Source organism: Mesoplodon bidens (assembly GCF_964165515.1).
Source record: "Mesoplodon bidens genome assembly, chromosome: 14".
Classification (NCBI taxonomy): domain Eukaryota; kingdom Metazoa; phylum Chordata; class Mammalia; order Artiodactyla; family Ziphiidae; genus Mesoplodon; species Mesoplodon bidens.
In genome coordinates this window covers 69,337,172-69,362,248 of record NC_138170.1, presented here as the reverse complement: position 1 = coordinate 69,362,248, position 25,077 = coordinate 69,337,172, and the positions used below count along the sequence as shown (strand labels likewise).

The following is a 25,077-nucleotide window of genomic DNA, read 5'->3' as shown; positions in this document are numbered from 1 at the left end:
TTTTTTTTTTTTTAATGTTATTTATTTATTTATTTATGGCTGTGTTGGGTCTTCATTTCTGTGCGAGGGCTTTCTCTAGTTGCGGCAAGTGGGGGCCACTCTTCATCGCAGTGCACGGGCCTCTCACTATTGCGGCCTCTCTTGTTGCGGAGCACAGGCTCCAGACGCGCAGGCTCAGTAATTGTGGCTCACGGGCCTAGTTGCTCCGCGGCATGTGGGATCTTCCCAAACCAGGGCTTGAACCCGTGTCCCCTGCATTGGCAGGCAGATTCTCAACCACTGCGCCACCAGGGAAGCCCTAAATATCTTACAATCTTATATGTCAATTATACTTCAATAAAGCTGAAATAAATATAGAATAAATTATAAAAAAAGAACCTGTGTCTAGAACATATAAAAAAACTCTTGTAACTGAATAATAAGACAGGCAACCCAATTACAAAACAGGCAAAGACTTGAATAGACATTTCATGAAGTAAGATATACAAATGAGCTAAAAATTACATGAAAAATGCTCAACACGAGTACTCAGGGAAATGAAAACTGAAATCACAAAGAGATACCACTTACTGACTGAAATAGCTACAATCAAAAAGACTGACAAGGATGTGGGAAAAGGGAAACCTTTGTACACTGCTGATGGGACTGTAAAATGGTACAACCACTTTGGAAGACAGTCTGGCAGTTTCTTAAAATGTTAAATGTAAACTTACCATATGACCCAGCAATTTCACTCCTGAGTATGTATCCAAGAGAAATAAAAACATATGCTCATCCAAAACTTGTACCCAAACGTTTATTAGCAACATTTAGTTTAACAGGCCAAAAGTGGAAATAACCCCAAAATCTACTGACTGGTGAATGACTTAAAATGTGGTTAATCCATATAATGGAACACTACGAAATCTCTTTTTGATGTTTTTATCCCGGTTTAACTTTTATAATAATTTTCCGTTGACAATTCAACATGTTCTATCTTTTGAAATATTCTCTTCTATTTTGTCAGTGGTTATAAAACATTTATTATTATTTAGTCTTTCAGGGTATATATCTTTTCTTTCCGACTAGTTTATAAACCTTAGGAGTCCGGTTTTGTCCAGATAACATTATCACATATTAATCATTGTATTTTGGGAAAAAACCTCCACCTTTCACCCTATAATTATCACCCTCTGCTTTTTTGGCCATTTTTATGGGAGAGGGGGAAAATTATTTAAAGCATAAAATTCATTCTAGTTTGGAAAGTGCTTATGAGCAATCAGACCTAGCAGTTTCAGCCCCAATCCAAACTAGATAAGGAAGCTGGGAAGAAGGTGAGAGAATCTGCAGAGAAGGCAAGGAAGTCTGATGCAGAGGCTTGGCTTTGCAGGAAAGTCTGGAGCCAGCACAGTGTGGGATGTAGGAGATCACAGAAGTGGTGGATACTGGCAATACCCAGGCCTTTCCTGGGCCTTCCCAGGGCTGAGGGGAACAGAATAAAGGTCGTTTCTTGGGTTGCCTGGGCAGCCTCAAGGAAGGACCCCACACAGCCAATAGCTTCCCATAGGCTGATACTGTGAGAAGTGATGAGCTGATGAGCCCAAAGCTGTCTCTCCATCACAGAGGAGTTAGAGCCTTGGTGAGGTCAGGTGTGGACCGTGGATGCTGGGGGAGTCTATGAACTCAGATGCCTCAGCCACCAAATGGAGGCTGCTGCCCACGAGAACCAGGCCTGGCCAACAAGCAAAGGACATGATGGCCTCAGCACAGGTCAACTTGGAGCTATGGACACTCCTCCACTGATGCCACAGCACCCAGCAAAAGGCCCCAAGGTGGAGCACTCATTTTGGGTGCAGGAAGAGGGATAAGAATCTCTGAAATGACTGGCTTCAGAGTTTTCCTAGAAATGCCCAGACGAAGTGCCCATCTCAGAAAGTGAGCGCTCAAGAGGGAAATTAAGGCCACTTAAATACTTTTTTTCCCTAAGTATGTGGCCTGTGAAATTCAAATTCACTTCACTGTATGACAGTTATCTGGACAGTTATCTGGACAGTTATGCTGTCCAACCCAGTATTAAACATGTGGCAAGTACTCAATAAATCTCGGTGAGACTGAAGCCAGGCATCGCCACCCAAGGACTAAGACCGGAGATGAACAAATAGGTTGCTTTTTAAGAACAGGAAGCTGAACCTCTGCAAATATTTTAACAGGAAAATGATGATAGTAAATGAGGTAAGAGGGATTGACAGGGGTAGACAGCCACATGTGGCTAAATCTCTAGGATCAGGAAATGAAACCTACTGCCCACCATCAGCTTGAAAATAATCAGGCCCCCTTCCTGGGATCACTGCCCAGGACATGCCTTCTGAGGAAGATAGAAACCAGACTCCTGACATTGCCTTTGTTCAGAGCAGTAGAAAGAGAAAAGCTCAGACCGCTGGGAAGGCATAATTTTCCCCATGGATCTCAAACTTCAGCCCTTGGCTTTAGGATCGTGTTGGATTAAAGCAATGCTAGGATGGAGCTGTCAGGAACCCTATGTGCATTCTGGGTCCAGCAGAGCAATGCCGGTTTGGCATCCTTGTGGGGCAGTAAATCCCAAAGGCCCCGGGAGAGGCACAAGTCATAGGTAATCGATATGCAGGTACTTCAGCCAGGCCCGAAGCTGAGGGATCCGGAATGGGGTTGAGCTGGAATGAGGCATATGTTGGTGCAACGGAGGTCAACTGACTCTGCTCCTGGGCCGTTTAGACAACAACCATCTACTGAAAGGACTGCACTCTCTCTTGCCTTCAGGCCTCTACTTGCTGTTCTCTCTGCCAGGAGCGCTACCCTCTGTGGTGTCTGACCAGCTCCCACTGGTCTTCCAGCTGTCTGCTTCATCGTCACCTCCCTCAGAACCCTGTACAGCAGTAATCTCACCCCTCAAATTTATCTCCCTTACCATTGTGCTTACCACATGTAAAGGCTTAATAAGTATTTGTTAAATGACAATGAGGTGTATCAAGTTTCTGATCCTTTTTCTTCTGTAATGGAAAGCGGGAACGTAGCCAGAGCGGGCAATGATCTCCGGGGAGGCCTAAATCTATCGTCATCAATAAAGCTTTATGGGACTTCCGGGTAAGATGGCGCAAGAGTAAGACGCGGAGATCACCTTCCTCCCCACGGATACACCAGAAATACAGCTACACGTGGAACAACTCCTACAGAACACCTACTGAACGCTGGCAGAAGACCCCAGACCTCCCAAAAGGCAAGAAACCCCCCACATACCTGGGTAGGGCAAAGCGGAGAGATCCCCACACAGAGGATCGGTGCCGAGCGGCACTCACCAGCCCGAGAGGCTTGTCTGCTCGCCTGCCGGGGCGCGCAGCGCTGGAAGCTGAGGCTCGGGCTTCGGTCAGAGCGCAGGGAGAGGACTGGGGCTGGCGGCGAGAACTCAGCCTGAAGGGGGCTAATGTGCCACAGCTAGCCGGGAGGGAGTCCGGGAAAACTCTGGAGCTGCCGAAGAGGCAAGAGACTTTTTCTTCCCTCTTGGTTTCCTGGTGCGCAAGGAGAGGGGATTAAGAGCGCTGCTTAAAGGGGCTCCACAGACGGGCGCGAGTCGCGACTGAAAGCGCGGAGCCCAGTGACGGGCGTGGGACGCTGGGGCTGCTGCTGCCGCCGCCAAGAAGCCTGTGTGCGAGCGCAGGTCACTGCCCACACCGCCCTTCCGGGAGCCTGTGCAGCCCGCCACTGCCGGGGTCCCGGGATCCAGGGGCGGCTTCTCTGGGAGAACGCACGGCGCGCCTCGGGCTGGTGCAACGTCACGTCGACCTCTGCCGCTGCAGGCTCGCCCCGCACTCCGTGCCCCTTCCTCCCGCCCGGACTGAGTGAGCCAGAGTCCCCGAAGAGGCTGCTTCTTTAACCCTGTCCTGTCTGAGCGAAGAACAGACGCCCTGCGGCGACCTACACGCAGAGGCGGGGCCAACTCCAAAGCTGAGACCCAGGAGCTGTGAGAACAAAGAAGAGAAAGGGAAACCTCTCCCAGCAGCCTCAGAAGCAGCGGATTAAAGCTCCACAATCAACTTGATGTACCCTGCATCTGTGGAATACATGAATAGACAACACATCATCCCAAATTGAGGAGCCAGGAGTCAGTGCTGTGCCTCTGAGGTGGGAGAGCCAACTTCAGGACACTGGTCCACAAGAGACCTCCCAGCTCCACATAATATCAAACGGCAAAAATCTTCCAGAGATCTCCATCTCAACACCAGCACCCAGCTTCACTCAAGGACCAGCAAGCTACAGTGCTGGACACCCTAAGCCAAACAACTAGCAAGACAGGAACACAACGCCACCCATTAGCAGAGAGGCGGCCTAAAATCATAAAAAGTCTGCACACACCCCAAAACACACCACCAGACGTGGACCTGCCCACCAGAAAGACAAGATCCAGCCTCATCCACCAGAACACAGGTACTAGTCCCCTCCACCAGGAAGCTTACACAACCCACTAAACCAACCTTAGCCACTGGGGACAGACACCAAAAACAACGGGAACTACGAACCTGCAGCCTGCAAAAAGGAGACCCCAAACACAGTAACATAAGCAAAATGAGAAGACAGAAAAACACACAGCAGGAGAAGGAGCAAGATAAAAACCCACCAGATCTAACAAATGAAGAGGTAATAGGCAGTCTACCTGAAAAAGAATTCAGAATAATGATGGTAAAGATGATCCAAGATTCTATTTCCCAGATCCAAAATCTTGGAAATAGAATAGACAAAATGCAAGAAACAGTTAACAAGGACCTAGAAGAACTAAAGATGAATCAAGCATCGATTAAAAACACAATACATGAAATAAAAAATACTCTAGATGGGATCAATAGCAGAATAACTGAGGCAGAAGAACGGATAAGTGAGGTGGAAGATAAAATAGTGGAAATAACTGCTGCAGAGCAAAATAAAGAAAAAAGAATGAAAAGAACAGAGGACAGTCTCAGAGACCTCTGGGACAACATTAAACGCACCAACATTCGAATTATAGGGGTTCCAGAAGAAGAAGAGAAAAAGAAAGGGACTGAGAAAATATTTGAAGAGATTATAGTTGAAAACTTCCCTAATATGGGAAAGGAAATAGTGAATCAAGTCCAGGAGGCACAGAGAGTCCCATACAGAATAAATCCAAGGAGAAATACGCCAAGACACATATTAATCAAACTGTCAAAAATTAAACACAAAGAAATCATATTAAAAGCAGCAAGGCAAAAACAACAAATAACACACAAGGGAATCCCCATCAGGATAACAGCTGATCTCTCAGCAGAAACTCTACAAGCCAGAAGGGAGTGGCAGGACATAATTAAAGTGATGAAGGAGAAAAACCTGCAACCAAGATTACTCTACCCAGCAAGGATCTCATTCAGATTTGATGGAGAAATTAAAACGTTTACAGACAAGCAAAAGCTGAGAGAGTTCAGCACCACCAAACCAGCTTTACAACAAATGCTAAAGGAACTTCTCTAGGCAAGAAACACAACAGAAGGAAAAGACCTACAATAACGAACCCAAAACAATTAAGAAAATGGGAACAGGAACATACATATCGATAATTACCTTAAGTGTAAATGGACTAAATGCTCCCACCAAAAGATACAAATTGGCTGAATGGATACAAAAACAAGACCCATATATATGCTGTCTACAAGAGACCCACTTCAGACCTAGAGACACATACAGACTGAAAGTAAGGGGATGGAAAAAGATATTCCATGCAAATGGAAACCAAAAGAAAGCTGGAGTAGCAATTCTCATATCAGACAAAATAGACTTTAAAATAAAGACTACTAGAAGAGACAAAGAAGGACACTACCTAATGATCAAGGGAACGATCCAAGAAGGAGATATAACAATTATAAATATTTATGCACCAAACATAGGAGCACCTCAATACATAAGGCAAATACTAACAGCCATAAAAGGAGAAATCGACAGTAACACAATCATAGTAGGGGACTTTAACACCCCACTTTCACCAATGGACAGATCATCCAAAATGAAAATAAATAAGGAAACACAAGCTTTAAATGATACATTAAACAAGATGGACTTAATTGATATTTATAGGACATTCCATCCAAAAACAACAGAATACACATTTTTCTCAAGTGCTCATGGAACATTCTCCAGGATAGATCATATCTTGGGCCACAAATCAAGCCTTGGTAAATTTAAGAAAATTGAAATTGTATCAAGTATCTTTTCCGACCACAATGCTATGAGACTAGATATCAATTATAGGAAAAGAGCTGTAAAAAATACAAACACATGGAGGCTAAACAATACACTACTTAATAACGAAGTGATCACTGAAGAAATCAAAGAGGAAATTAAAAAATACCTAGAAACAAATGACAATGGAGACACGACGACCCAAAACCTATGGGATGCAGCAAAAGCAGTTCTAAGAGGGAAGTTTATAGCAATACAATCCCACCTTAAGAAACAGGAAACATCTCGAATAAACAACCTAACCTTGCACCTAAAGCAATTAGAGAAAGAAGAACAAAAACACCCCAAAGTTAGCAGAAGGAAAGAAATCATAAAAATCAGATCAGAAATAAATGAAAAAGAAATGAAGGAAACGATAGCAAAGATCAATAAAACTAAAAGCTGGTTCTTTGAGAAGATAAACAAAATTGATAAACCATTAGCCAGACTCATCAAGAAAAAAAGGGAGAAGACTCAAATCAATAGAATTAGAAATGAAAAAGGAGAAGTAACAACTGACACTGCAGAAATACAAACGATCATGAGAGATTACTATAAGCAACTTTATGCCAATAAAATGGACAACCTGGAAGAAATGGACAAATTCTTAGAAATGCACAACCTGCCAAGACTGACTCAGGAAGAAATAGAAAATATGAACAGACCAATCACAAGCACTGAAATTGAAACTGTGATAAAAAACCTTCCAACAAACAAAAGCCCAGGACCAGATGGCTTCACAGGCGAATTCTATCAAGCATTTAGAGAAGAGCTAACACCTATCCTTCTGAAACTCTTCCAAAATATAGCAGAGGGAGGAACACTCCCAAACTCATTCTACGAGGCCACCATCACCTTGATACCAAAACCAGACAAGGATGTCACAAAGAAAGAAAACTACAGGCCAATATCACTGATGAACATAGATGCAAAAATCCTCAACAAAATACTAGCAAACAGAATCCAACAGCACATTAAAAGGATCATACACCATGATCAAGTGGGGTTTATTCCAGGAATGCAAAGATTCTTCAATATACGCAAATCAATCAACGTGATACACCATATTAACAAATTGAAGGAGAAAAACCATATGATCATCTCAATAGATGCAGAGAAAGCTTTCGACAAAATTCAACACCCATTTATGATAAAAACCCTGCAGAAAGTAGGCATAGAGGGAACTTTCCTCAACATAATAAAGGCCATATATGACAAACCCACAGCCAGCATCGTCCTCAATGGTGAAAAACTGAAACCATTTCCACTAAGATCAGGAACAAGACAAGGTTGCCCACTCTCACCACTCTTATTCAACCTAGTTTTGGAAGTTTTAGCCACAGCAATCAGAGAAGAAAAGGAAATAAAAGGAATCCAAATTGGAAAAGAAGAAGTAAAGCTGTCACTGTTTGCAGATGACATGATACTATACATAGAGAATCCTAAAGATGCTACCAGAAAACTACTAGAGCTAATCAATGAATTTGGTAAAGTTGCAGGATACAAAATTAATGCACAGAAATCTCTGGCATTCCTATATACTAATGATGAAAAATCTGAAAGTGAAATCAAGGAAACACTCCCATTTACCATTGCAACAAAAAGAATAAAATATCTAGGAATAAACCTACCTAAGGGGACAAAAGACCTGTATGCAGAAAATTATAAGACACTGATGAAAGAAATTAAAGATGATACAAATAGATGGAGAGATGTACCATGCTCTTGGATTGGAAGAATCAACATTGTGAAAATGACTCTACTACCCAAAGCAATCTACAGATTCAATGCAATCCCTATCAAACTACCACTGGCATTTTTCACAGAACTAGAACAAAAAATTTCACAATTTGTATGGAAACACAAAAGACCCCGAATAGCCAAAGCAATCTTGAGAACGAAAAACGGAGCTGGAGGAATCAGGCTCCCTGACTTCAGACTATACTACAAAGCTACAGTAATCAAGACAGTATGGTACTGGCACAAAAACAGAAAGATAGATCAATGGAACAGGATAGAAAGCCCAGAGTTAAACCCACGGACATATGGTCACCTTATCTTTGATAAAGGAGGCAGGAATGTACAGTGGAGAAAGGACAGTCTCTTCAATAAGTGGTGCTGGGAAAACTGGATAGGGACATGTAAAAGTATGAGATTAGATCACTCCCTAACACCATACACAAAAATAAGCTCAAAATGGATTAAAGACCTAAATGTAAGGCCAGACACTATCAAACTCTTAGAGGAAAACATAGGCAGAACACTCTATGACATAAATCACAGCAAGATCCTTTTTGACCCACCTCCTAGAGAAATGGAAATAAAGACAAAAATAAACACATGGGACCTAATGAGACTTAAAAGCTTTTGCACAGCAAAGGAAACCATAAACAAGACCAAAAGACAACCCTCAGAATGGGAGAAAATATTTGCAAATGAAGCAACTGACAAAGGATTAATCTCCAAAATTTATAAGCAGCTCATGCAGCTCAATAACAAAAAAACAAACAACCCAATCCAAAAATGGGCAGAAGACCTAAATAGACATTTCTCCACAGAAGATATACAGACTGCCAACAAACACATGAAAGGATGCTCAACATCTTTACTCATTAGAGAAATGCAAATCAAAACTACAATGAGATATCATCTCACACCAGTCAGAATGGCCATCATCAAAAAATCTAGAAACAATAAATGCTGGAGAGGGTGTGGAAAAAAGGGAACCCTCTTGCACTGCTGGTGGGAATGTGAATTGGTACAGCCGCTATGGAGAACGGTATGGAGGTTCCTTAAAAAACTACAAATAGAACTACCATATGACCCAGCAATCCCACTACTGGGCATATACCCTGAGAAAACCATAATTCAAAAAGAGACATGTACCAAAATGTTCATAGCAGCCCTATTTACAATAGCCCGGAGATGGAAACAACCTAAGTGTCCATCATCGGATGAATGGATAAAGAAGATGTGGCACATATATACAATGGAATATTACTCAGCCATAAAAAGAAATGAAATTGAGCTATTTGTAATGAGGTGGATAGACCTAGAGTCTGTCATACAGAGTGAAGTAAGTCAGAAAGAGAAAGACAAATACTGTATGCTAACACATATATATGGAATTTAAGAAAAAAAAATGTCATGAAGAACATAGGGGTAAGACAGGAGTAAAGTCACAGACCTACTAGAGAATGGACTTGAGGATATGGGGAGGGGGAAGGGTAAGCTGTGACAAAGTGAAAGAGCGGCATGGACATATATACACTACCAAACGTAAGGTAGATAGCTAGTGGGAAGCAGCCGCATAGCACAGGGAGATCAGCTCGGTGCTTTGTGACCGCCTGGAGGGGTGGGATAGGGAGGGTGGGAGGGAGACGCAAAAGGGAGGGGATATGGAAACATATGTATAACTGATTAAATTTGTTATAAAGCAAAAAATTTTTTTAAAAATAAATAAATAAATAAATAACTTTAATCAAAAAAAAAAAAATAAAGCTTTATGTGAAATACTTTAACTAGGTAACTAACTGTGGCGAGCAGACCTCTGAGGAGGCCTCCAGTGGCACCCTCCCTCCCTGCAGTCACCTCTGGTGTTATCCCCTCCCCTTGAACGTGGGCTGGGTGTAGTGACTGCTTCCGATGAATCAGGCCAAAGGGATGTCATTTCTGAGATCAGTTGGTAAAAGACCATGACTTCTGTCTTGTCCACACATACTCTCTCCCGCTCTTGCCCCTGCTCATGCTAAGGAAGCCAGCTGCCGTCTTGTGAGCTGCCCTGTGGAGAGGCCCACCTGGTGAGGAACTGAGGGCGCCTTCTGGCCATCAGCCGGCATTGAACTGTGGCTCTCAATCCAACCCACAAGGAATCCTGCCAACAACGACGTGATCTGTTGAGGCTTGAGGTGACGGTAACCTTGTGAAAAACCGTGACCCTCAGCTTGTGAGGACCCAGCTAAACAGCGCCTGGACTCCTGACCCACAGAAGCTGTGAGTTAAACTTGTTCTTCTAAGCCATTAAGTTTCGGGGTCAGTTGTTAGGCAGCCATAGGTAACTCACGTGCTGAGCTTGATTTTTTCTTCCTGCATTATTAGATCAGTCCCATCTGAAGAGCATTTGACTGAGAGGGAGCGGGAGGGAGAATTTTGGGATGAGACCAGGCCCAGAGGCCTTCAAGAGACGCCGAAGACCCTGGAAAGAGGACCGTGGATGAGGAGAGGCAAGCATAGAGAATCGAGAAAATTTTTTCCGGATCTGAGAATGTGCCTAAGTCTCTCGGTGCATTAGCCTGTCCTGAGGCTGAAAGTTTCAACCTCTTTACTTTGTAATGAGTAAATGGCAGGGCCTGGAGACAATTCTCTGCTGCAAATCCAATGACTCAGAAGAGGAGGGGCCGCCGCAGGCGCCAAGAGGGGATCTTGCTCTGGCCACAGGCCCGGGTGAACGCTAAGGAGGCGGTGAGGTTCCGTGGGAGGGGCGCACCCCTAAAGGCTGGAGACCTGGGGTTTTCTTTTGATGGTACAGGACATGCATTTTAATTCTTCTGGAGTTCAGTCTTCTCATTTACAAACTGAGCGGCATCGAACTAGATGACCTGTGAAGCATTTTTCAGATATAAAATGCTATGATTCTATGACCTTCACCAAGGTACCTCATCTCAGAAATGCCGAGTGATCAAGGCTTTGCTTCAGTCACAACCACTCTGTCAGTGAAGGACCCTCCTCTGAGGGCTCTCAGCGGCCACCTCAGGGTCACATAAGGCATGTTCTACCCCTAACTCTCCTTTCTCACGAGCGGAGTCCACACCGGAGATGCTGCCTGTTCAGGTCTCCTGCACTCACAGCTGGTGGGGAGGTGCAGGGAGCAGACTGCTGTATGCAGAGGACGGGCTGTCTCAAGGAAGACAGTTTGAAATAAGGTCCTCCTCATTACATAAGCACAGACTGGAGCGTCTGGAGCACACACAGCTGAAGGCAGTGCTGCAGTGCGCACAGCAGCTCTCCTGGCTCGACGACAAGTCACCTATGACCCGGTTAGAGACTGCTCATCCTCCGCCCACCTGATGGGTCTGTGCCGGATGGACACACTGAAGTCAGTGCAGATGAAGCACTGCATTGAGCGACTGCACCTTGTCTCAAAGGCACAGATGGGTTGTACGTTCAGAGAGGCAGGCCCTCCCCATGGAGACCGCTGAGCACTCCACTCAGAGCAAACGCATCTAGAATAGGCAGCACAGTCAGAGGCTGGGGGAGCATCACTGCTGGAACCTAGAGATTATGGGGAACCTGAGACTCACACAGAAATCAGCAAAGGTAGAGGGACTAGTCAGGTGGCTCTGGGGGGTGGGGATAAGCTGTCCAACGAGGGTCCAAAAGAATCACGTGCCTCTGGGTTTCAGCTGCCAGAAGAGGGGCGGCGAGCCTAGAGAAGCTGGGGGAGCTTCACGACACGCTCCTTGGTGTTTTAAAGTTTCCTGAAGCAGGACAGTGGGACCTTGTTGAAATACAACTTATTACAAAGGCCTGAACACAGCAAAGGCCAGTCACGTGTCTAACCAACAACTAAACACAATAAATGCCCTGTAACTCAGGTTCTCTGAGTACAGAGGTCCCTTGTAGTTGGAAACAATTCTGCTGGAAAGACAGAGCTAGAGAAATGTTACAATCTGAGAAGCTCTCTCCTCTGCTGGCCCTTCACTTCTTCTAAATCAGCAAAGACTCTGAGAACCTGAGAAAGCTATGTATCATGTTCCAAGAAAAGAGTTCAGAAGTTATGCTTGTAATGTCAGAGGGTTCGTGACCCCAGGAAAACAGCCTCTGTTTTAGTTCAACATTCATTACTGTATCTGAGGAGATGGAGGCCTAGAGAAGTCACAAGGTCACAAATAAATTAGTAGCAAGGGTAAGATGGGTACCTGGGTCTTCCAGTGGCCTTAAACTGCTGGGAGAACCCTAAGCACGTTGGGATCCCAAGTTTCTGAGGTCAGAAGGAACACGGGTCAGGTGAGACTCCTCACTGCCGAGGCCAACCATGATTTCTGATAGCAACATAAATTAATTCCCAACACAAGTGAGACATGTGAGAAAGGAGAATACGGTGATTCCGACTTAGTGTTTTGTTTGAGGGCAAGTCTAATATTGGAGCCAAAACAGGTACAGAGAACGCCAGAGAAGGTGACTTGAGGACACTGTGAGTGGAGATGGGGACTCACATGCTGTGGCAGAGAGCGTGGCCGTGCAGGGGCAGAGGCGCTGTCTGCAGTAGGAAAATGACGGATATACAGTCCTGGGCTGTGCTCAGCCAGCCCCAGCAGGGTGCCTGGCGCACAGTAGGGGCTCCATAAATACTATTTCCTTCCTTTCTTTTTCCTGATGGAACAGGTATGAATTTTTTTTATCTCAATTATCGTCAGGTAATCAAACCCAGGGAGGCTTATGGCAAAAAGCCTGATTTTGAGAGTTAATGCCCTCGCCAGAGCACTGTTAACGGCATCCCCTCCACACACACACCCGACGAAAACTCTGAGCTAAGCGGTTATCATGGTAACAGAAGGAGACACTTGAGTCTCCATTTTTCTCTCTCTGATTCATGGACACCTGCCAGGTAGCAGATGGCCTGTGTGGACAATTACCTTCATTTTCCTGCAATGTATTTAAATTAAACAAACTGGCCTCTTTGCTGCCGATTTTCAGAGGCCCGTTCGGAAAAACAACAACAAAAAACCCAGAAAAACAATGTTGGGAGAAAGGAACTGCAAGTCTGAAATTTAGATGAGGCAACCGTGAACATACAGAGAACTGGGATGTATACAGAATGGACTCTGTACATTTTTTTTCGTCAACAAAAGGTAAAAAAACAAAACACCCCACAGACTATTTTGAGCTGCTGCAGGTGGTGGCTCTGCTAGGAAAATGCAGTTGTCTCATCAAATGTGGAAGTAAAAGGAGAGAGAGAGGATTATCTGACGCTGTACTGTCTGTCCTGCTGCAAGATTTGAAAATAATTGCCTAACGTGACAAGAGTTAAGACTGCTGGGAGTTAGGCCCAGGGGTGGAAGTGGGCACACAAGGAGAACAGGGGTGGAGGAGATGAGAAAGGCAGTCACGTGGCAGTGAGCAAAGCAGCAGCCGCAGTTCCCTCTGGGGCGAATTAGAAACAGGTAAAGAACACGCCTGGAGACCTTCCTCTCTCCCCAAAGCGTCCACCTCTGAGGTAAAGGGCGGTGCAGCTTTTAAGGATGAACTTGGCTTCTAAACACCCAAGAGAAGGGCCGAACAGTTCTATGATGTCTCTCTTCTCTCACCACCGTCAGTACACATTTATCTATCGTGTGTGTCTGCTGGAAGGAGAGGGGCCACCAAAAAGTCTGCCTTGAGGTCCCTCCTCAGAGGGCTGACACCTGTCTGTTCCCACATCACTTCAGGAAACTCAGGGCTTACCCATGACCTGTGACTCCCTGCGGTGGCTCTCAGGTGTCACTCCCTGTGGGGTTACTGCTATGGACGGGAAACAGCACTGGCAGGACTGCTGGGGGTTTCGTGATCACACTGTTGGCAACGGGGAGAAGGTTTTGGTTCTCAGTCTCCATGATTCTGCCCCTATTCAAGTCAAACTAAATTATATAGAAGACAAAGCTTACCCGAGCCTAAAAGAGCTGGGGGGGCAAGATGTCTAGGTATCTTTCTCAGTGGAAGGAGGAAAGCGTATTAAGTTCCTAAGACTGTCTCAGAAGAACAACCTCTTAAAGCTCACCATAAACCCGAAGATCAAAAGAAAGCTGAAATTTAAACTTTTAGATAGGGAAGCTCATAAATTCCAAGACTAGAATTACCCTCTTTCTGTTTGTTTCCCCTAGTTTGCCCAGCTCTATTTGAAAATGGTTTCCCCTTAGTTCTCACTGCAGGATTTCAAAGCTAGTTCTCAGCAAAATGATCGGGGACCTCACTGAGGGGAAAATCCCTATAAAATGAATACCAAACACTCAGATTGCATGCTAGAAACCAAGAGGACAGGACTCCAGGAGAGCATGGTCCTTAATTCAGACATGGATTCAATGATGGGGCAGGCAGCCTGAACCTATCAATGATATTTTAAAGTTCAATGAGTCAAACTTAAATGCTGCTTATAGGTAAGTAAGTAAAACTTGTATGATGAGGTGTGGCACCTGATCCAGCACCACCACTCTTTGTTGAGTCCCTGTTCTATATAATAAGGTGATTAGAGTCCAGGCTTTGCAGTCAGATGGACCTAGTTTGGATTCCAGCTCTGCCATTTACTAGCTGTGTGACCTGAGGCAACTTCCTTGACCTCTCTGAGGCTCAGATTCTTCATATGTCAAGTGGAGATAAGAATAACTTCATGGGTTGGTGAGGATGTACATAAAGTGCTTCACATGCTGGCCCAGTGGGGTACTACCTGCCATGATCCCACTTTGAAAGGTGCAAAGTAGGGGTATGAAGGGGCAAGGTCTCCACTCTCAGCAGGCTCACAGCCGCCTAGGCAGTTCGGCATGTACGCAGCTAGCATACAAAGGAGGATGAAATCCGTACCGTAGCGGAGGTGCAAAGGCAAAGGAGCACAGAGGCGAGAGAGTTTAACTCTGACCTTCTGGAACAGGGTAAGGTTTCACAGAAGAGGTGGCATCTCAGAGTGTCTTGAGGGGAATAATTTCAATAGGCAGAAGCGGCTCGGGAAGGGCAATCCGGGTGAGGAAAGGGCATGACAGAAGCACCATGAGAGAGGAAGCTGTGTGTGTGTGCTGCAGGGCAGGGGAGGAGCACGTGGGGACACTAGTATGCAGGGAGCACAGAAGATATGTGGTGGGAAAGAGAAGCGTGGGCAGCAATCATCCAGAGCCTTAAATAAATGGTCATCAAGTTTATTTACTAGGCGATAGATGGGCAAACTATAGCCCGTGGCCAAATCCAGCTTGCCACCTGCTTTTTTACAGTCTGTGAGCTAAGAATGGTTTTTACATTTTTAAATGGTTTTATTTTAAATGGTTATATAAGTCCTTACATAATACCTCTGATTTGGTTCGCAAAGCCTAAGATGCTTACTACCTAACCCTTTAAGAAAAAGCTTGCTGACCCCTGCTATAGGCAATGGCAGAGGGAGCCCGTGAAGACTTCTGAGGAGGGAGTGGTGTGGTCAGTCTGATCTGATTTAGGAATCTGGCTCCGGGGCAAAGTGAAGGAGGGACTGAGAAGCAGGAGGCAGGAGAGAGGGAGACCAGGTGACAGATGACGGAGGCTGGAATGGAGAATGGTGATAGGAATTGGGAGGAGAGAGACACAAGCAAGCTTTTGGAGAATAAGTTGACTAGACTGTGACAACTGAGTGGGGAGAGTAGGGGACTGGAAGAGAGCATGCATGTAGGGAGTGCTGGCAATGATGTTAACAGAAGCAGGACATAGGGACAAAGGGGTGATTTGTGGGGGAAGGTGACTGGAAATCTTTTACCATCCATCCCATATCTAAACCACAGAATAAGGGATGCTGAGAATGCCCCAAGGGCTCAGACTGGTATCACAGAGAAAGGTTCTCTGATCCTACCTCCCTGACCAGGGATCCAACCAGTGCCCCCTGCAGTGGAAGTGCAAAGTCCTAACCACTGGACCACTAGGGAATTCCTGAGCAGTGGTTCTTCACTGGGGATAATTTTACCTGCTAGGAACCTGGTGTGGGTGTCAGTGTGGGTGTGGGAGCATCACTGGAATTTAGTAGGTAGAGATCAAGGATGCTGCTCGACATGCTGCAATGCACAGAACACCCCCCCGCCCCAACCCACCAAAAAAAAAAAAAAAAAAAGTAATCTGGTCCCAAATGTCCATAGTGCTGAGGATGAAAACCCGGCGGAGAGTGACAGAGTTACGAGGTCCTAAAGTTGGTGGCCTGTCCAGGGCTTCTTCTCCCAGGTGGTGAGCTGCTGTAGAAGGAAAGACAGGCCACCAGTAGCCTCAGATCAGGTTAGAAACTTCAAGGGGCCAAGAATAAACTCTGATAATCTTCTGCACATTTGAGAGATGTCCTGGGGACAGCTAGAGGCCTGACAGTCTCCTAGATTCTCTCTTGGTTTCCTGAGGTCTGAGCTGGTTAAATACAGGAGGTGAAATTTGAAATGTGAAAGCAATGAATAAACAGTGAATGTCATATATATGAATTAGAATATATAATAATAAAAGCACTGAAGGATTTATGGTTAGCCAGCTTTGTAGGGCAGTAGTGAGTTGGCATGGATTCTTATTAAAGGTACCTGTCTAGCTGCAGGTAACTGTCTTTCTGCATTGCCTCTAATTTTATTATTTATTTATTTATTTATTTTATTATTTATTTATTTATTTTGGCTGCGTTGGGTCTTTTGTTGCTGCACACGGGCTTTCTCTTGTGGTGAGCGGGGGCTACTCTTCACTGCAGTGCGCGGGCTTCTCATTGCGATGGCTCCTCTTGTTGCGGAGCATGGGCTCTAGGCACGCAGGCTTCAGTAGTTGTGGAATGTAGGCTCAGTAGTTGTGGCACACGGGCTTAGTTACTCCCTGGCATGTGGGATCTTCCCAGACCAGGGCTTGAACTCGTGTCCCCTGCATTGACAGGCGGATTCTTTTTTTTTTTTTTTTTTTTTTTTTTTTGCGGTACGCAGGCCTCTCACTGTTGTGGCCTCTCCCGTTGTGGAGCACAGGCTCCGGACGCGCAGGCTCAGCGGCCATGGCTCACGGGCCCAGCCGCTCCGCAGCATGTGGGATCTTCCCGGACTGGGGCACGAACCCGTGTCCCCTGCATCGGCAGGCGGACTCTCAACCACTGCGCCACCAGGGAAGCCTGGCAGGCAGATTCTTAATCATTGCTCCACCAGGGAAGCCCCATTGCCTCTAATTTTCTAAAACACGCTTCTATATTTCTTTCTTCTCCCCTCTCTCTTTTTTTTAAAGCACTGGGCATCTATACTGCAGCTCTAAATGGGAGTAATTCTACTTGCCAAATTATGATTAGCAGCAAATGGAGAAGAGTGCAAAGGAGTCTATCATATCCTTTATAATACGCTTCTTTGGCTGAAATTAAGCAGATGTCCACTTCAGTTAAGGACTCTAGGCCAGGAAGCTCCCTACCTTGGCACTGCTGTTAATTTGGAACATCAGAACCAGCCTGAGGTCAGCTATAAAACCCTGGAGACTGGCACAGCATCAGGATTCGAGGAAATGCCTACAGGTGCTCTCCAAGTGGAGGGTCACAGATCCAATCTCATGCCAACTGAGGATGCTGTGTGAGGTCTAAAAGAAACAGAGTGGGAGGCATGGCCCAGAATCCTAGAGATGAGCCAAAAGAGAGGGCATCATGGAAGCAGCTGATGTTGTTTTCTTAGGATGCTTTCTTTTGTCTGGAAAAGTGGGAGGTAGATGGTTGACATGAATAAACCCTGGGGAAGGAGTTGGTTAGAAAACCCACACAATGAATCGAGGGCCAGAGGATTTCAAAGTCACAAAAGGAAACATCAGTCAAATGAGCCCAGTTGGATTTCTGCAGACCCTTCCTGGTTCATAGCCTTTCCCCAATATATCGATTGGTATCAGTGATGAAAGTATCAAAGAACTGTGGATTGGAAATTTATAGATGAGGAAACTGAGGTCTGTAAAGGTTATATACATGGTGAGATAGAAAAGAAATGAGGATTTGTCAACAAGGTGCCATGAGTCAGAACAATCTATTCACACATAACCCAATAAGGCAGACTGAAGATATAACTCCTTCCTTTGTTGAGGTGAAACCAATGGGGGTGGGGGTGAGGAGGCTGGACAAGACAAAATCAATTTTTCAGAGCTGTCTACACTCTGCCATACTGAAAATTTCCTTTCCAAGGTTGCTGACAACTTCCTTATTGTCAAATCCTTGTCTTATTGCCTTATTAACTTTCTCCTTGAAACTTTCTGGTTTTTCATGAGAACCCACAATCCTACCTCCTACCTCTTTTTTCTTCATTTTGTCCACTATGGGTTTTCCCTACAGCCCATGTTTATGGTTTCAACACTAATTTTATGTTGAAGACTTCCAAATATACATTGCTAGCCCTGTTTCCCCACTAAATTTCCAGCTGCCTATCCCTAAATATCTAATAGACCAGACACAGAGCTTGACTGCCTGCCTATTCTATGTAACTCGGTACGTTCAAAATCAGATCAAAGTCCCCTTTCTATATCTCACATCATCTCCCCAGTTTCGTTTTTCCAGTCAATTTCCCAGGTTCCTGGGCTCAAAACTTAGAAGTCATCTTCTTTTCTGCCGATGCTTTGCTGAGACCCAGATTGTAGTATTCTGGGGGGAGATACTGTGTCCTAGGAATTCATATTCCTCTAGTGGATGGTGACTATCTCCAGCTTCGTGTGTAGAGGCTTTTTCCCAGAGACCCTGGTGTATATTTTTCATATGTTGTATGCATTCTGGTCAGAAGAGGAAAAGACATAAATACAGTACAGGGGGAAATAAACAAGCAGGTAAGGCAATCTCTCAGCTCGTGATTGATGAGAGTGATGAAGAACATTGGGGGTGCTGCAAAGACCCAAAAGCTATTTCCTCTATATTTTCAGACTATACACTCCCTCTAGGTGTTCAAGGAGTTTTGGGGGAGTGAAATGCAAGTGCCTATTTTTCAATATTGCTATGACATTTCCTCTTTTGGAGAAAACAAACAACCCCCCCCCCCAACAAGCTACCAGGTCCCTATAGTGAGTACAAGAGCCAAGACTGATGACTAAGCATACTTTGTAGACTTTCATGAGGCCACCTATGGGCAGCCAAAGTCCATGTATACGGACTAGGACTGGGCCAGGCTAGGCTAAAGGTTTGGGGGCACAGTCACAGAGTACAGCACATTGATCTTTGTTTACCAAAATCCACTGGTGCAGCTTGCAAACTTGGGAGGGCAGCAGTGGTGCCTAAGCCTCCAGATATCACTGACCTGGCCTCTGTTTCTGTATACAGGGCATCAGGCCAACCATGAAATAATGATCATACTATTTGAGGGTGGGATTTGTGCAGGATTTCTCTTTTGATCCTCCAAAAGGACAAGCTCACCCACTGCTCACTTTAACATATGTAGTAAGACATTGCTGAAGACAAAAATAAATAGCAATCCTTTGCTTTTCAGGAAGCAGTAGACTCAGGCTTCTATTTCAGAGTATGGTGGGACCAAGGAATCCAGAAAATTTTAGGGCGGCATGTGAATCACTTCCCAATGGGATTGTGTCCAAAGGTTAAGTGAACCAAGAGGAAACCTGACCCAGGAACACATCAAGGGGTTTACCAGTAATCTCTTTAATGGACAAAGAGGAGATTTTTATTTGTTGTTGTGTAGGTTTTTTTTTTTTTTAAGTACTTTCTCTGAAACTTACAAAGTTAACATTCATGAGGTTTGTCATGGAGGCCTCATGGGTCAACCTGGCTAACTAAATGCTGAGTGCCCTTCCTCTGAGGCATATTTGGTGAAGCTGCAGTCAGAGATGGGGGTTTCTGACAGCCAGCCCACACCATGCTTTCTTTGGTTGAGCTGTGGTGGGGTGTTTGGCCAGTTCTGGAAATCAGAAAGGGCGTGGGGCAAGATCCACTTGATATCCCAACTGGCTGAAGTAGAAAGAGAGGTCCCAAGTGTGGCCATGTTCTCTTAGTGGAATCCCAAGATTCCTCCAATTACATAATTTTCAGAGTACCACCTATATTACCCTCTGGACCACCACCCTACGAACCTGGATCAAGGCCACCCCTGCGGGAGCCCCCTATCCTTATTCATCACTGTCTACAGTCTAGTACGGAGTCTTTAACTCTGATGTTGATCTGTATATAAAAAGTAATGATCTTTTTTTTTTTTTGACCGGCCGTGCGGCATGTGGGATATTAGTTCCCCGACCAGGGATCAAACCCGTGCCCTCTGCAGTGAGAGCCCAGAGTCTTAACCACTGGGCCACCAGGGAAGTTCCAAAAAGTAATGATCTTCTAATAGGAGGAAACGGAGGAATGTTTAAAGAAATACCTCCCTCATGAATAAACTGAAACCTTGCCTTGGATAGCTCATTTTAGTTTGTATCAGCAATCCCGCAGTGAAATTTTATGGTACGTTGAGTCTCTGGGAAAAATGGAACCCTAAGGTGTCCCTAGAATAAATTTGTACATTGGAATCCCTCCAGACTAGGACTGGGATATTGTTTGACCTTGGGGGAGTAGCCCACAGCTCAACAGTAAACACCACTGCCAGCAGGGTCCTCACCAGTCTGTTGTTACTTTAGTGTACCCCTCTGTATACATTTCTCGTTGTGGGCATTGGGTTCTTACTGAGAAATGCTCAAAATATTTTCAAATGATACAAATAACTATAGATATCCTGCATTTTGTAGATTATCTGTGCTAAAAAAAAGAGGATGATTTTACTCTACATAACATATCTGTTCTTCAGACAGAAATAATAATAGAGTTAATAATAATACTAATATATTAGCTTGGTCTTCCTATTCTTTTGGTAACACTGAAATTTGTTTTTCTGATTATTTTTATAAAGGACATTTCTAACCATCGTTTAGTCTCTTGAATAGATCTACCTATTATATGGGAGTACCTTGAGCAAAATTATTGCCTTAGGTACTCGAACCAGTTATGTCCCTTACAATGAATAAACTTATGAATTCACATTGTTTTTAAGTTAAAATCTTATAATAGCAGTTTTCATTCAGCCACTATTTATTGAGTATCTGCCATGTGGCAGGCACTGGGCTAGCAGCAAGGGGATACAGTAGTAAAAAAGGCAGACAAGGTCTTTTAATTACAGTCTGACGATTATCATGGGCCTGATTAACCCTGACTTAACCGATACAATCTAATTCCTGAGGATGTTAAACTGTAGGGTATGTCATGGGTCGAACAGTCACTCAGCGAAGTCTTATCTGAAATAGCCAGGCAGTTCTGCCCTTAATTATAAGGAGGGAGGGAGGGAGAAAGGAAAGACAGAAGAATTATCAGCTGAGGTACTAATGTCACTAAAGCACTGGAAAAGTGGCTGAGCTTGAAGGTAGAACCACAGCCCCCAAGTCACAGTTAAAGTCACAGTTATTACCCATTTCCCTCAAATTTCCCCAATGCCAAAATAATCCCTGAAAGGGAATGAAGAAGGCAAACTGCATAAAAAGTTCTCTATAATGGATTTACAGAGCTAGTTTGGGGAAGATGTCTAGTAAATTCTTCATTTAAAAAGTCTTACAATTATTTTATGACTCATATAGGGTAATACATTTTGATAGGGAAGAAATTAAACTATACCAGCCAGAATCTGGGAGGAAGAAAGGGTTACGACTTAAGCTCTGTGGTAAATACCTTTTGGTGCCTCACGCGGTAATGATATAGATTAAAGCAGACGCTTGAGTTCTAAAGCTTTATAGTCTTTCCAGCTGTACATATTAAAAATGTTGAACTATGCAAAGCCATTCAGTTCACATTTGAGCCTCATTGCTGAGCCTTAGGTGGGTACAGTTTAAACCTGTGATGTGGACAGAGGAAATTTCTACCTATATCCACAGAGCAGAATGTCTTACCTCACCATAGTGGGGAAACATGAGCGAAAAACAATTTGTACAAATTCATGCTCTGGACGGTCCCCTGGGACAGTGAGGACTAGAACATGAGCTCAGGACCTCAGCCACCGAGAACTCCCAACACACGCACACAAGCCACCGAGAACTCCCAACACACACACACCAGCGGTTCGTTAGTGGCAGGCTTCAGTGATCTGGGTGTAGCTTCTCGTTTTGCCAACCTCAAGGGGAAGTTGATCTCACACACAATCAAAGGTCACTGGAATGATCATGTTGTTATTTAATCCCCTGTCTGTTCAAGATCAGCTTTAAATTGACCTGAAATAATATGACAGCAGTGATAATTTCTGGTTCTTGGAGTACACAGTAATCCATAAAATTTTAAAAAATTGAAGTGTCTCTTGGAAGCCCTTGCTGCTGCCATTAACATAAATATCCATAATGTTTGCCCTCCTCTGAAAGGTATTCTCAGGTGGGGTGTGGGTGTGCCCGATTACATGCTTTGCTCTGAGCTGGCCCATTCACAGAGGGATCATGAGATGCTAGTCTGGGTGGACTGCTGGAGGAAGTTCCCAGCAAGTGGTTTACCTGTAAAGCACATCTCTGGGGCACAGAGGGATGAATAAAAGGAGGGGAATGCCGGTGCCAGAAACTACAGGTCAGGTGATACCCTGATCTGCAGGAAGGGTGTGGTCACAGCAAGGCGATGAGGCTGTCAGGGAAAGGAAGGGAGAAGGGAACAGGAAGAACAGATATTTTCTTTCCCTCCCGCCAACACAATCTCACTCATCCTCTGGTTTGTGGCAGGCATTACCAGTACTTGCTTCTCTCTCTACTTCTTCTAAGCAAACTGGAGGATTATACTTCCCTGCCTCCACTGAAGTTAAGTGTGGTCATGTGCCTTGCTTTGGCCAGTGAAATGGAGTGGAAGTGATGTGTGTCACTTCCTGGCAGAAGCATTTAATGGCTGGGCTTGACTTTCCATCCTGGTTTTCTCCTGCTTTGCCCATGTGAATGTACCTATTGATACAAAAGTGCCATAAGATTAAAGTAATAAATTATGTGTGAATGAGGAAAAAACAAAACCAAATAAAGCACAGACAAAAATAAAATTTTGTTACATTAAAGTCATTGAGATGTACGGGTTGTTAGCCTACCCTGACATCATGCTCTGTCTTCTTTCCCTCTTCCTGACAGTCTCCGTTCCTCTTCTCTTGCCTCCTCCCCTCCTTACCCATCTCTTCCTTCCTTTCCTCTCCCTTTTACCCTATGACTCCATTGCTTTCCTAACTGGAAATAATAGAAAATATAATGCTTTATATTCCTATTCTTAATCTGAAACATGGATACACTTGCTTTTTGAAATAAGAAATGAGTACATTTTTTGAATTACACATTTCACATTTCTTTCTTTAAAGAGAAGCCCTGAGGTAAATTAAAAATCAGCTTTAGTTTGTGTGAAAAATGTATGCCTTGAAAACCTTACTATATGATATAAACATATAGTCTTATCATTGTGGATAAGCCCTCAATTGATTTTCCTGCGTGGGTTAGTGGCTGTCAGGGAAAATAAAAACAAACATAAACTTTCCCTAAACACCATGCAGCTCAGAAAAACCAGAGGTCCCTCTGGAGTGGGCTTTGAACAGGAAATCACTTACAGCATGATCAGTCACTTAGTTTTCATTGGTAACTTTGTTAAGAAGGCTACTGGAGCTGGAACATCCAGAAGACTGTTCAAGACTAAAGGACATCTAACGTTATCAAAAGAACGACTCATTTTCATGCACAGTCATTCATGACATCGTATTTAACCCTGAGGTCACTCCCACCACCCTGAAAATTGTTTCAAGCAATTAAAGTCAGCCTAATCATGAAGCAGCAGAGAATGTAAGTGCAGGAAAATGTAACTGTAGCCTGGCTAGTCATGCATATTTAAATAAACACAACAGATGTGTACTTTGAAAACAAATTCAACAAGCTCTGGTTTCAAATAAGAACATGCTCTACTAGGTAAACATGACGTGGCCTTTTAGGCCATTTTACAACACCACGGAGAGAACTGCTAAGGGTTTTTTTTTTACACATAACCAATTCCGCAGAGATGATCTTGGTAGAGGGAGGAGAGGAGAAAGTATGAGGAAAAGAAGAACATGCAAAAGAAGCAAGAGTCAGGTGGAGAATTCTGAAGTTCACTTACTGCCTGCTTTTGCTCTTCCTCCTAGAGGTGGTGAAGACGAAAAACGGTAGAGGGGAAAAAGGAGAGAAATTAATGTCCATCACCACGAACAACTGGAAAAAAATGACAGAAAAGGGCAAACCAGGCCAGGCCCATGGGTTTAGAGATCCAAGGGCCTGACCACCATCAGAGCATCATCAGTTGGACAGAGCAAATGGCAAGCCTCTGCCCCATCCAGTTCTTTAAATGCTAACTTCTAGAGTTAGAAGGAAAGAACTTTATAAACCCTCTAGTCCAACTTCCCCTTTTATACACGAAAAAGCCCTAGAGAGCCTGACTTGCCCAAGGTCATATCACTATTTAGGGTAAACTGAAAGAAGCAGCTCAACCATGACTCAAAAGCTCCGTGATCACTCTGTTTCACGATTCACAATATCCACATATGTTAGGTACATTTCTCTAAGTCAGTGGTTCTCAAAGTGCAGAACATAGATAGACCAGTAGCAGCAGCATCTGGAAACTTGTCAGAGATGCATGCTTTGCCCCGTCTCCCCCTAGACCAATGGAATCAAAACTCTTGGGGGTGGGGGCAGCACTGTTTCATGAAACTTTCAGTGGATTCTGAATCCTGCTAGTTTGAGAACCACTGCTCTTAAGAACTTCCTAGAAACTGGAAATTCCATCTGACTACAGATTCTCTTATTTAGTCCCCTGTCTTCCACTTTTGGAGCTTTTGGCTGCTGTGTGGTTCTTTTCAAGGATGCACATACATCCCCTTCCCCCTATAAACCGGAACTGTTTCAAGGCCCTAAGAGGCTTTTCAAAAAGAATTCTTGACCCTTGTGTCCCATTAGTTGAACAAAGGTTCGTTTAATGCTCCCTATGCATGAAGCACTGGAAACATGAAGGTAAGACATGGTCTCTGTCTTTCAGAGCCTTATGACGGTGCTCAGAGCAGGCCCTTGCTAACTCTCAGCTCTCAGAATGCACCTCTAGACACTGAAGAAGGAAGCACGATGAAGATGAGATAAACACTTCCGAGTTCCTCTCTCCTCAGTCTTGTGCTTCTCAGTTACTCTGTCTTTTAATGGGTC

General features: G+C 44.3%; 1 protein-coding gene across 11 annotated transcripts in view; it reads right to left on the bottom strand.

Annotated features, from left to right (window-relative positions):
- Positions 1–25,077, bottom strand: part of DTNB (dystrobrevin beta) — a 283,356-nt gene that overhangs the window by 14,276 nt on the left and 244,003 nt on the right. For 10 of the 11 annotated variants that reach the window (XM_081253610.1, XM_081253609.1, XM_081253605.1 and 7 more), the window contains one exon: positions 24,005–24,025. The exons of the other annotated variant lie outside the window; for it this stretch is intronic. In XM_081253610.1, the coding sequence (XP_081109736.1) occupies positions 24,005–24,025 (21 nt within the window). The remainder of the gene's footprint in view (positions 1–24,004; positions 24,026–25,077) is intronic. 11 annotated transcript variants of the gene reach the window in all.